This window comes from Anabrus simplex, chromosome 11 (genome assembly GCF_040414725.1).
Source record: "Anabrus simplex isolate iqAnaSimp1 chromosome 11, ASM4041472v1, whole genome shotgun sequence".
Lineage (NCBI taxonomy): Eukaryota > Metazoa > Arthropoda > Insecta > Orthoptera > Tettigoniidae > Anabrus > Anabrus simplex.
In genome coordinates, this window is record NC_090275.1 from 88,088,348 (window position 1) to 88,101,680 (window position 13,333).

Below are 13,333 nucleotides of genomic sequence, written 5' to 3' on the forward strand. Positions count from 1 at the left end.
ACACTTTGCAGAAACTGCGACATACCATAAAGTCTAAATGCCATGGAATGCTGTCAGATGGAGTCATCCTGTTGCATGGTAATGCTCATCCCCATATTTCCAATCTGGCGAAGACTACGCTTCAGCGATTTAGTTGGGAAATACTTCAACATCCTCCGTACAGCCTGAATCTTTCACCTTGTGATTTTTCACATTTTTGACGACCTGAAGGAAGACATTCGTGGACGTCAGTTTCATTCGGACGAGGAAGTGCATCAGTGGGTGTGGTTGTGGATCTGTCAGCAACCTACCTCTTTCTGCAAAACTGGAATTGATCGTCTCGTCTCCCATTGGGATAAATGTATTAATGGTTTTAATAATTACTTTTGAATAAAACCATTCCATGGTCACGTGGTAGCGGGTGTTTGGTTTACATTTGCATGCCCCTTTTACATTACACAGCAGAGCACAGGCTAACTTCAACTGGTGCCAGATTGTGATTGTTGCAATCTTGGCAGCGTGAATGGAAACTGTTGCCATCATTCCCCGATAGATTTTATCTAACAAGTTTCACGGGTGTTCGGAAATTTGCCTGTTGAGAGTCTGATGACTTCCTGCTGTGTCTTGAACCAATAACATACACTGACATAGAGGTTGAAGAAAGCATATCTAATTCATCAAATAAGTGCTGGCATAAATACACCGGTTACTACTAGAAATGTACCATTTTAAGATTTTTTTAACAGCACGAGCAATTGCAGGTTAATCTCTTTATTTCTCTCTCCCCTCTTTCTATTGCTCTTTCTATTGTGTTTATCCTGTTATGTATTCTTTTTTCATGTTCCTGTCTTTCTGTTCGTGATAGAACATAGACTTGTAATACTTACAATTAATTACATTCAGATATGTAGTTCTTTTATTTAGGGTAGCCCTGAAGATGGTTTTCTGTGGTGTCCCATATTCACACCAGGCAAATGCTGGGGCTGTACCTTAATTAAGGGCATGCGCGCATCCTTCCCATTCCTAGGCCTTTCCTGTCCCATAATCGCCATAAGACCTATCTGTGTTGGTGCGACGTAAAGCAACTGGCAAAACAAAATCTTTTATTTAGGTATGGAATAGTTTTCTGTTTGCTGTTTTTCTTACATCCTCTGTGAACCATGTGACCTTACTATGCAGATAGCCAATACACAGATGCAACCACATCTGATGTTAAAAGGCAGCTTTAGCAAAAAAGAACTTAGTGAAATATTATTATAGATGTACAGTTAGTTGTTCATGAACCAATATGCTTGTTATTTTCTGAATAATTAACTTGTTTTCTTTGTTTCTTTCTCATAGACATGAAGCTAGAAGAAGTGCTGCACTTAGGAAGATATCTGAAAACTATGCTGTCAGATGAACGTGCTGAGTATCCAACAATGGTACAGCTTCCTTCATTGGGCAAGTTACCAGATACGGTGTTCCTCATTCCTGGTACGGAGGGGCTTGCGGATACTCTTTCACCTCTCAGTGTACATCTTAACAGTCAAACTGTTTGTCTTCAGATGTTCTCCAAAGAATGTGGTTATTCAATCAAAGAAATGGCCAAATATTTCTTCCCGGTCAGTTTATACGTCATCTTCTTAGTAGTAGAAATATGAATACAGTAGTAAGTTTCATAACCATTCTTTGAAGCTATTAAGAACTTAAGATTAGTACGATATTGCTGTTTATAAGCAATGGAAATAAATAAATAAATAAAAAAAGAAGCAAGTCATATATAGAAAGAAAGGAATATATCAATCACCAGTGATATACAGTAGCAGCGATTTGGAATTATAAATTGGGGGGCAAAAAACATACAGACACCAAAAAGTACTGGGGTTTGTGGGATATAGTGGGCAGGTGGTGGAGGAGGGGGGTTTACATCAAAACTGGAACATAAAACAAACAAAAAAAAAAGCTAGAAAATGGTGCATTCTTTTTATACTCTCTGAGCAAATTTTGACAGAGAAGTAAAGTTTGACAGCGTACCAACTCAAGTGCAGAATAGTTTTTGAGATTTTGATTCAATACTATACAATAAAACTTTCACCAAAGGAACAATACTAATGCGTATTACAATTAAACAGAAGTATGACATGATAATATAATTAAAAATCATTTAGTATCATTTAATAAGAAATTAACAGACACTAAAGAGACTGCCAGAGTGACGAATGCACACGGCAAGCGGGTGAATCATACCTTACTGTCCATGACCTTGGCAAAAAAAAAATACCCCTGCTAACCTTTCTCACAGCACATGCAAAGTCTCTACTACTTACTGTGGTGCTGTACAAATCGGTTAGCCATGACAAACGACATTTTGTGCATATTTCTTTTAACAATTTTGTTAATAATTAAAGAAAATAAAGGAAAGAATTAACTAATAAGACAACGGGGCTTATATAAATTGCTTTCTGTAAATAATTCCTGTAATTTCTACTTTCAGCCGGCTGGAATGGAATACAAATGTAATGTTTCCTTCACAAAAGTGGGGTGGGACACCCCCCTAATCGCCACTATTGCTGATACACCTGTAATACGATAAATACAGTTATGGGACAGTGCCAGAAGAGGGAGCAAGGGAAAACACGAAAACACAAAAGGACTAGGACAGTCACCACATCTTCATACACTGCCATCTTCAAATACTGATAGGATCTCTCCTCAACAATCCCTGTTCTTCTATATTCGTTTCTTGTCAGCCCCCAACAAGCTCGTTTTTGCATCCCAGCATCGTCAGGAGGGCAGGAATAACCACTCGTAGAGGGGCTTCTTGACAGACCTTCAAGCTTGATGTGAGAAGAAAGCCAGATAAAGGAAGAGACAAAAGGGTGAACATTACTTCTGGGATAAGGTTACCATAGAAATCTGAGGACACGGGTCAGCTCTACAGTATGATTGCTACATTACCGGCCTGTTAATGTTTCTGTTGCTATTGTTGATATTCTTGCTAATGTTGTTACAATTTTATCACTATATTAACTTACTACAAGATTGGAACCAATTGTTCTGGCAAAGTCGTACATACTTTTTCCAATGAATGAATCTTCTGCAATATGTCCCTGTCCTGAAGCAGGCTTTTTTGAACATTCTTGAATGTCATTGGAAAGTCTCACAACATGCATTTGACTGTATTAAAACATATTCTTGATTGTTGAGAAGTCCTGATGTTCATAGCCAAGAAAACCCTGTCAAGAAAAGCATTATTCTAAGGCAGTTTTTACAGCTAAATACAGTACATAAGAATATTTTCTGCTTGATATGTGAAAACAAAAATCACTCCATTTTCCACACATGTTGGTTGTTCACATAACATTCTGTTATCTTGATTCACAAATTTGTTCAAAGGAGATATTTCATTAAATAAGACATCTTCATCAAAGGGAATTATGCCTGTTTAGTTGTGAAGAAAATGACTATCCTCAAGCCGTCCCCCTGTGGTATTGTTATTAGGAGAATACTTTTAGTATAGTGGATGCTGTCAAAGTGAGCTTGTTGAAAAATGAGGACAGTTTCAGAAATTATGAAAAACTGTGAACAAAATTATGAATTTGGGGACTGTCTCCAAGAACCAGGGATGTCTGTTAAATTTATGTTTGGATCCTTTCTCCTTCTGAGATTGTCCTTTGTTCATAGTTTTTTACCACCTGCCTTTTCTTCCTGTCTTCATTTGGCTTCTTGTTATCTTACACTTTTCATATCAAGGCAGGCCACACACATATGTTTTGTGAAGTTGCATGCTGATGTTATGTAGCTCAGCTGGTATGGTATCTGCGCAACTGAGGCCATTACCGCACATGTATTTGTACGTTGCCTTGTCAGACATCTGATTGCACCAAAATACCCATGCTTATTTAGAAAGCTTCATTCATAACTACAGTAATTATTACAGAATATTCTCTTCAAATGAGGATATGATGCTAGCAGTGTACATGGCTTATAAACGACTACTTCACTGCAGATTCATTCTCACTTCAGGACTGGATGTGTAGCTAACCTTACAAATATGTTGTTGTAAACAAGATAAGGTGTACAAGAACACAACTTATTTATTTGCTTCACACAGAATTCTACAGTATGTAGGGGAATAAAACATAAAATTGTCTTGAAGCAAAGTAGATGATTAATCTTGAGAGAGTTTCTGTTTCTATACACTATGTACACTCTGAATGTATTTACACTCACTGCTATCTTGAAAAGATAGTTCTTGGGAAAGATATAGTTCGTGATAGTTGAAAACTATCATTTGCACTAGCATAGATTAGCTAAGAGAGTTCCTTCTAACTTGAAGTGTCTGAGTTCATAAGCTTGTACTAAATGAAAGCTATGTTCACAATTAGAGAATCTAATGTGTGTGTCGGAGCTTGAGTGAGCTTGGGGATGTGTGGCATACAACATCGGGGCTCGACATGGATGAAGGAACGGGAAAGTGGAGTAGTGACCTGAGGTGAAACCTCATACTACCAGAATTCCGTCCACCTGGTCGAGACACATTTTTAAGAGGAGTAGCCTCCGTGTTCGACGTTCAGTGTATTCTGGAGCAGGACACTGGGGAGAATCCTGATGAGTGACAGACAGGGAGCTCCTTATATACTGCACACGACGTAACAGACACGCGCACTGAAGACTGCGTGTCGAGTCTCGAATGATCCACGCTTGCGTGCGTGCGGCTGTCTGGCGCTGAGCGAAGAGAGCGGAGGACATACAACACCCTCCCCTCCTAAATACGCCGATATGGCGTGAAGCGGCAGCGGCTACGATGCTGGGCAGGAGCTTCTGACGTCTCTGTTGTATTGTCCGGAGCTGTGACTGGGCGGAGTGGCGCTACATCGTCCTGAAAGGAACACCCTGGTTATTAAATGGTCTAAAGCTCGTTCAGCAATAGATTTATCTGGCTTAACAAGAGAATCAATAGCCGGATATGGACGGTAGCGCAGGCGTATCTGGTCCTGGTGGCGGCAAATGCGTTTCTCAGCAGTCTGAATCTCGTAGAGACGATGGCCCAAAGATCTGCGGATGAGACCAGGTAACCAGAGCGGGTTTGACTTGAATGTCCTTATGTAGACCCTGTTGTTGACGGTGAACTTTGTTGGCGAGGTCTTAGGCTGGGCCGGAAGAGGCTGCAACAGAGAAAGTAAAGTTCTGTGAGGTCGTCCATGGAGCTTTTGTGCGGGAGTGACATTATCAGCGCCGGGCAGAGTTCTGTAGTTGCTTAAGAGTTGTAACAATGCTTGGTCTTTAGTTAAGCCTGAAGAGACAGCTTTTTTCATACTTTTCTTAAAAGTTTGTACAAAGCGTTCAGCTTCACCATTAGATTGAGGGTGAAAAGGGGGTGCTAGGATATGGCGAATGCCATTATATGTACAGAAGTTCTTAAAAGCAGTAGCTGTAAATTGCGGTCCATTGTCAGAAATTAGGACTTGAGGTAAGCCTTCAGTTGTAAATATTTTCTGAAGAGCACGAATGGTAGCTTCTGTAGTAGTAGTCGAATGCATATCCACTACATAGGGAAAGTTCAATAGAGAATCTATGATGATGAACCACATGGAATTGAGGAAATCGATGTGAACTCGTTCCCATGGAGAAGTAGCAGGAGGCCATGAAGCTAGAACAGAAGACGGGGCGTTCTGATTAATTTGACATTGTTCACAATGGCGGATGAGCTTTTCGATGGCGGCGTCAATACCAGGCCAGTAGCAGTGTCGACATGCCAGTTGCTTAGTGCGGGATATACCCCAATGACTTTGGTGTCACAAGTCGAGAACTTGTGTCTGTAGACTAGGTGGGATAACCACTCGGAAGGTGGTGCCGGTTTCGAGGAGTATAACTCCGGCACGAGTCGTAAGACGATGCTGAATACGATGATAAGGCGCAAGGTGGGCAGGAAGTTTGTTCTGAAGGGGCCAACCATTGCGGATGTAAGTACGTACCGTAGCAAGTGTACTGTCCTTATCCGTAGCTTTAGCAAGGCAGGTAGCGTCAATAGGAAAGGTGGATACGGTGTCTTCGAGTTCTATGTCTAACTGAAGACATTCGGATTCTTGAGAATCGAAGGCGGTATCAGGACCGACTGGTAAGCGAGAGAGGGCACCAGCATTAAATTGCTGGGATGTGACACGATAGGCGATCTGATAGGAATAATCAGAAAGGAACATGGACCATCTTTGAAGCATTCTGAGGGAATGCTCAGGGATCTTATTACCAGGATGGAATAAGTGTACTAGAGGCTTGTGATCAGTAATGATCAGGAAATGGTTGCCATAGAGATATTCATTGAAACGGCGAATACCAAAAATGATTGCTAAAGCTTCTTTTTCTATCTGGGAGTACTGACGTTGATGCTCATTAAGTGTCTTCGAAGCAAAGGCGATGGGGCGTTCTTGCCCGTGACGATCCTTCTGGGAGAGAACGGCGCCGACACCGTAATCTGATGCATCAGTAGCTAGCGTGATGAGCTTGCCAGGCTGAAAATGAGTGAGTTTAACAGCTTGAACAAGGGCTTTGTTGATCGTTTGCCAGGCCTGTTGGCATTGCGGAGACCACTGAAATTTAACACCTTTTTTGTGTAAGGCATTTAATGGAGCTGCAACTGAAGCGAAGCGGGGAATGAACTTGTTATAGTAGTTCGCTTTGCCTAGGAAGGATTGGAGCTGCTTGATGTTCTGTGGTACAGGCATGTTTACAATCGCCGAGACATTCCGTTCACTAGGTTGAATGCCGTTTTTATCGAGGATGTGTCCCAGGTATTGAACTTGCAGCTGAAAGAAAGTGCATTTAGCGAGATTCGCTCGTAGGCCATTGTCTTTCAACTTCGTGAGAAGGAGGCGCAGATTATGGAGATGTTCTTGATGATCTGCGCCGGTCACAATAATATCATCAAGGTAGTTAGCACAACCGGGAATGGAGGCGGTGAGTTCAGCTAAATAGCGCTGAGGAAGAGACGCCGAACGGGAGACACTGGAGCTGGAGCAGTCCGATAGGAGTGTTGAGTGTGAGAAATTGCTTGGATTCTTCGTCTAAAAGTAGCTGTAGATAGGCTTCTTTAAGATCCACTCTAGAGAAGAATTGTCCACCAGCTAGACGACGGAATAAGTCCTCTGGACGGGGAATTGGAAATATATCTGTGTCGATTTGTGCGTTGATCATAGATCGGAAATCACCACAAGTCGTACATTGCCATCAGGTTTCTTGATTACAACTAGTGGAGTGGCCCATTGACTGTAATTGACTGGTACCACTATTCCAGCTTCTACCCATCTTTCTAACTCCTTAGTGACCTGGTCTTGAAGTGCCAGGGGTACTGGACGTGCTTTGAAAAAGCGCGGCTTAGCTCCTGATTTCAGCTGTATGTGAGCTGTATAGTTTTTTGCGGTTCCGAGCGTAGAGTCGAAGACTTCAGGAAACTGCTCGAGGAGAGCCGTAATATCAGAAGTAGGTTGCAACGTAGATACTACGTTGATGTTGTCATGAATCTGGAAGCCGAATAAATTAAAGAGATCCATGCCCATATTGTTCGATGCGGTGTAGTTGTTGACTACGAGTAGGGGAATGACCTTCCGAATTCCTTTATAACTGGCTGGAAGCATGATTTGGCCTTTAATGTCAATCTTCCGTTTGTTAAATGTAACAAGCTGGATGTCAGCTGGAGAGCATGAAGGTGAACCTAAGTCGTGATATGTAGCCAGGTTAATGATAGAGACAGGTGATCCAGTGTCTAACTGAAAATCGACAGAGCGATCAGAGAATGATAGAGGAACGATGATCTTGTGAGAATTCTTGGTGGGAAGAATAAGATTTATCTGATCAACTTCCATGTCCTGTCAGGGCTGTATATGCTTTGGGCGCGCTGCAGGAGTCTTAGCAGGGCGGAGCGAACTCTGACATACAGTCTTGATGTGTCCTACTTTATTACATCGTTCACAAGTGGCTTTGAAAAAACGACAGGCACGACGTTCATGATGTTTGAAACATCCTCTGCAGGAAGGCAGGAGTTGCGACTTACTCTTAGAAGTGGGCTTCCTTGGAGAAGAACGAGAGGGAACCGGGCGAGAATGCTTGGCAGAGAGCGACTTGGCTGCGCGGTTCAAGGTAGCAGAGGACCGGCGGGCTGGAGTAGAGACTTGAGCGACTTTGTGTTTAGAAGCTATTTCTGCCACAGTCTTGGTAGTAAGTTCGTATACCGTAGCAATACGCTGGACGTCTTCTAAAGAAGGGTTACTCTTCTTGACAGCGTCAAAACGAACTTTGTCCTCAGGAGTATGCAGAATGACCATATCCCGAATGAGGGAATCGGTATAGGGCGTACCACAACCGTCCTTGGAACATATAAACTGGCTGGGTTTAGCTAGACCTCGCAATTCCGCTATCCATTCAGCATGAGTCTGATGCAGTTGCTTCCTGCTCTGAAAAAATTTGTAACGAGCGGCCACTATGTGCGGGGCTTTAGCATAGTGTTCAGTGATACGGGCCAAGAGCTGTGCGAATGGCACTTCAGAGAGTTGCTCCTCTGGACTTAATTTTTGTAGTAATTCGCACGTAGCATTGCCAACCGAACTGAGAAATAGTGCACGTTGGCGCTTGTCATCCGTGACGGAATGGCATATGAAATGTTGCTGGAGGCGGGTGAAATAGACTGACCATTCTTCCTTAGCCGGATCAAAAGCAGAGAACGGAGGAATTGCTGAGGGCTGTGTAGAAACAGAAAGAGTTTGCATAGCTGTGAGCAATGCCGCTTGTTGTTGCTGCATGAATTGCTGTTGTTGCTGCTGTAGAGCTTGCAATACGGCAGCTAGCTGCTCGGCTGTAGCCATGTTGAGATGCATGAGAGAAAAGAACTTGTCTAGCAGCGTGTACTACGGTGGCTGTAGGCGAGACCTTCACCGGAACAGGTGGGAGTGTGTGAGAGAGCAAGCAAGCTGAAGCGTGCCGAACAGGTGCTGCGAGCGAGAGAGTGCCTTGGAATGTCAGCTGACTGTCCGTAGTTCGAAGGAGGCTAATAGTTGCACTGTAGAAAAGGCTAACTGCTGGTAGAGGCCGTACAGGTTCCAATGTGGAGTGGTGATAGTTACGGAGTATAGTGTCACTGTGCCAATGAGTGGATGATATCCTGTAAGAGTTTGTTGCCCTGTCGCGAATGACTTGACGACAGAATGTAATCAGTTTTGAACCTCGTTTCGAACGAGTGGGCGACACACTGACCGCTGTTTGACTTCGTCGCCAATGTGTTAGTGGCAGATGGCACGTAGTTTTTTTTGTGTTTTGTTTTGTTTTGTTTTTTTACCTCGTCGCCAATGAGTTGTGTTGTAAACAAGATAAGGTTTACAAGAACAATTTATTTGCTTCACACAGAATTCTACAGTATGTAGAGGAATAAAACATAAAATTGTCTTGAAGCAAAGTAGATGATAATCTTGAGAGAGTTTCTGTTTCTATACACTATGTACACTCTGAATGTATTTACACTCACTGCTATCTTGAAAAGATAGTTCTTGGGAAAGATATAGTTCGTGATAGTTGAAAACTATCATTTGCACTAGCATAGATTAGCTAAGAGAGTTCCTTCTAACTTGAAGTGTCTGAGTTCATAAGCTTGTACTAAATGAAAGCTATGTTCACAATTAGAGAATCTAATGTGTGTGTCGGAGCTTGAGTGAGCTTGGGGAAGTGTGGCATACAACATCGGGGCTCGACATGGATGAAGGAACGGGAAAGTGGAGTAGTGACCTGAGGTGAAACCTCATACTACCACAATTCCGTCCACCTGGTTGAGACACATTTTTAAGAGGAGTAGCCTCCGTGTTCGACGTTCAGTGTATTCTGGAGGAGGGCACTGGGGAGAATCCTCTTGAGTGACAGACAGGGAGCTCCTTATATACTGCACACGACGTAACAGACACGCGCACTGAAGACTGCGCGTCGAGTCTCGAATGATCCACGCTTGCGTGCGTGTGGCTGGCTGGCGCTGAGCGAAGAGAGCAGAGGACATACAACATATGTCATGTTTGTAATTTACATTAAACAATTATTTTACTGCATGTTCACCCAAAATCTACACACATTGTGGTATACTGTAGACACTTTATTTTCTGCATGCAGATTATCCACAGAAGTGGATTGCGAGTGCCGTTAATACTGAGGTTAGTTTTAAAAACCTACTCTACAAACTTATGTACAGGTAATTTTAACACTGCATTTTCTCAATAGTAACAAATTTATGTTATGATAATCAAGTATGTAAATATTAAACTGCATACTACACTCTACAGGGAGCCTCTGTGGCTCAGACGGTAGCGCATCGGCCTCTCACCGCTGGATACCGTGGTTCAAATCCCGGTTAATCCATGTGAGATTTGTGTTGGACAAAGCGGAGGCAGGACAGGTTTTTCTCCTGGTACTCCGGTTTTCCCTGTCATCTTTCATTCCACCAACACTCTCCATTCTCATTTCATGGCATCTATCAGTCATTAATAAATCACTTTGGGAGTGGCGACCCCATCGTACTGATAGCCTATATCTGTTTCATTCATTACATCCCTGACCTGGTCACTGACTGGAAAACAGGTTGTAGGTTTTCATTTTTTCACTACACTCTACAGATAGTTACATTGAATAGCTGTAGTAACCTTCTTCATATAATGCCTCTCCCACTACTCTTCGGAGTTACTCCTATTTTCATATACAGTAAAACCTCCCTATAACGGACACCTTCGGGACCGAAAAAAATGTCCGTTATGAAGGGGTGTCCGCCCGCGAGAGTTTATGAAACCGGTACCATTAAACATAAGTTGGAACACAATAACCCATGTATTGTATGTGTTAACAATTCTCACAAATGTACCTTTAATTGTATACTGTATACAGTATTGTACAATATACTGCACTGTACTCACATGAGAACGTTGTAGATGGGCTGCTGCAGCTGCGATGCACTGTATTAAAGAGACAAAAACATTTCTATGGAAACCTCTATTGAGCACACTGTACACTATTACCGTTCACCATGTTAAAATTAAGAAGAACGTATGAGTTTTTGAAACTTCAAATCAGTATGTATATGTAGCAATCTCTAGCACAGTACAGTAAAACATTAGCACTTGAAAAAATCCTTAATGTTCGTTTGTTTTGTCCATTTCGGTTTAGCAATGATGTTTTCACTATGTGCAATTAAATCCTTGGTCAAATTTACACCTTTTTCATCGTTTTGTGTATAATAAAATTCTTTCAGTCAGTTAACAAAGCCGAGAGCCTCACTGTACGAGGTTATTGGCAGCACATTCATTTCCGTATTTTCTTCAAAGTCGTCATTAGCATCACCTTCACTCCCGCTTTTATCAGAATCTTCATTTTTGTCCTTCTTCCCTTGGATTGACTGAAGAATCGTTTTCGTGTCTCCACTCTCACACTCTGTTGGAATATCTGAATCAATTTCGATATAGGTGTTCACTTGTACACTGTACCTTGCTGCATTAATCAACACTTGTGTTGTTTCCATGCTGTCAGGAAGGGTATCCGATTCTATTTCGGGATGTCCACCACTTTACAAGTAACACCACTAGCGGGAAACCCAGCTTTCAGAAAGCAGTTACGAATTGTTGAAGCTGTGACCTTTTTCCATGCATTGGTTATCCATGAAATTGCTTGGAGAACATTCAGCACCTTTGTCAGTGTTTGAAGGGTTGCTTCATTCCCGTTAAGTTCTCATACTATGTGCTTCATCACTAACTGTCTGTACATACACCGAGCTCGATAGCTGCAGTCGCTTAAGTGCGGCCAGTATCCAGTATTCGGGAGATAGTAGGTTCGAACCCCACTGTCGGCAGCCCTGAAAATGGTTTTCCATGGTTTCCCATTTTCACACCAGGCAAATGCTGGGGCTGTACCTTAATTAAGGCCACGGCCGCTTCCTTCCCACTCCTAGCCCTTCCCTGTCCCATCGTCGCCATAAGACCTATCTGTGTCGGTGCGACGTAAAGCAACTAGCAAAAAAAAAAAAACTGTCTGTACAGAACCTTGAAGTTCTGGATCACTCCTTGGTAAAGCGGCTGAGAAACTGATGTTACATTTGGTGGGAGAAAGACGATCTTCACATTTTGCAACATAATTGTATCCGGATGCGATGCTGCATTATCGAGGAATAATAACACTTTTCGCTCCTGGCGTATCATTTTTATGTCCATTGGTCCTAGCCACTCTGTCATTATTTCTCTGGTCATCCATGCTTTCCTATTCGCTTTCCATTCAATGCCAAACTTCGTAACGTCCATATTTTTAAAACACCTTGGTTTTGCAGCTTTTCCTATCACAAGGGGCTCCTCCCGTTCTCCACTCATACTTGCACATAACAAGACCGTAAGACGTTCTTTCGCAACTTTTCCACCAGTACAACGATTTCCTTTGAAACACAAAGTTTTGTCGCTTATAGCACGGAAAAATAATCCAGTTTCGTCGGCATTCAAAATATTTTCCGGAGCATACCCGTCTATGATTGAAGGTATTTTATCTTGCCAGTTGTCAACAATCTCCATATTAACACTGGATGATTCTCCACAAATCACTCTAAAGTTGATACCACGTCGCTTTCTGAATCTTTCTAGCCAGCCATTCGAGGCTTTGAAATCTCCAATACCTAATTCTATCTCGAATTCTAATGCTTTTGCTTGTATCATTGGTCCTGACACAGGGACATTCTGACTTCTTATTTTAGTGAACCACTCTAGTGTTGCCTTGTCAATGAGAGCTCCACTACCACTTTGAAACAGTTTAATGCGCTGTTCGTTGCCATTTAAATGCCATTCTTTCAGTAGTTCCCCTTGCTTTTTCACAATTTCAGCTGCCTGTGTCTTTCCAATCTTAAACACTTCGGACAGTTTACGCACACCACACTTCTCACGTTTATGATAGTCTATTATGCCTACCTTTTCTTTTAAAGTTAAAAACTTCCTCAGAGCCATGTTTACACCAACTTACTAACGTAAAATTAAACACATCAAAAGCCCACGAGTCAATGAAAAGTAACTTGACAGTGAAGGTACGAATTCCAGCGCTGTCGAGCATGTCAGATCACACAACTTCTGGAAGTGATAGCGTAGCTTAGTGTTGCCTTCCAAGAATATGTACAGCCAGGATCAAAAGTTACGGTGCCTGTGATTCTTGGAAGTACCGGCTGTGCAAAAAGTAAGCGAATACATACTGTACAGGACACAAATACAGAATTTTTTGAAAAAGAAAGTGTCCGTTAGGAGAGGTTTAATTGGAGGTGTGTCCATGTCCGTAATGAAGGGTGTCCGTATAAGAGGGGTAAATTACTCATACACAACATGGCATT

At 42.2% G+C, this 13,333-nt stretch overlaps 1 protein-coding gene across 1 annotated transcript in view; it reads left to right on the plus strand.

Annotated features, from left to right (window-relative positions):
• The window catches only part of LOC136883498 (fatty acid synthase), a 703,772-nt gene that overhangs the window by 609,375 nt on the left and 81,064 nt on the right, over window positions 1–13,333 (plus strand). Inside the window, exon 33 of the mRNA XM_067155848.2 lies at window positions 1,321–1,583. Coding sequence (XP_067011949.2) covers window positions 1,321–1,583 — 263 coding nt within the window. The remainder of the gene's footprint in view (window positions 1–1,320; window positions 1,584–13,333) is intronic.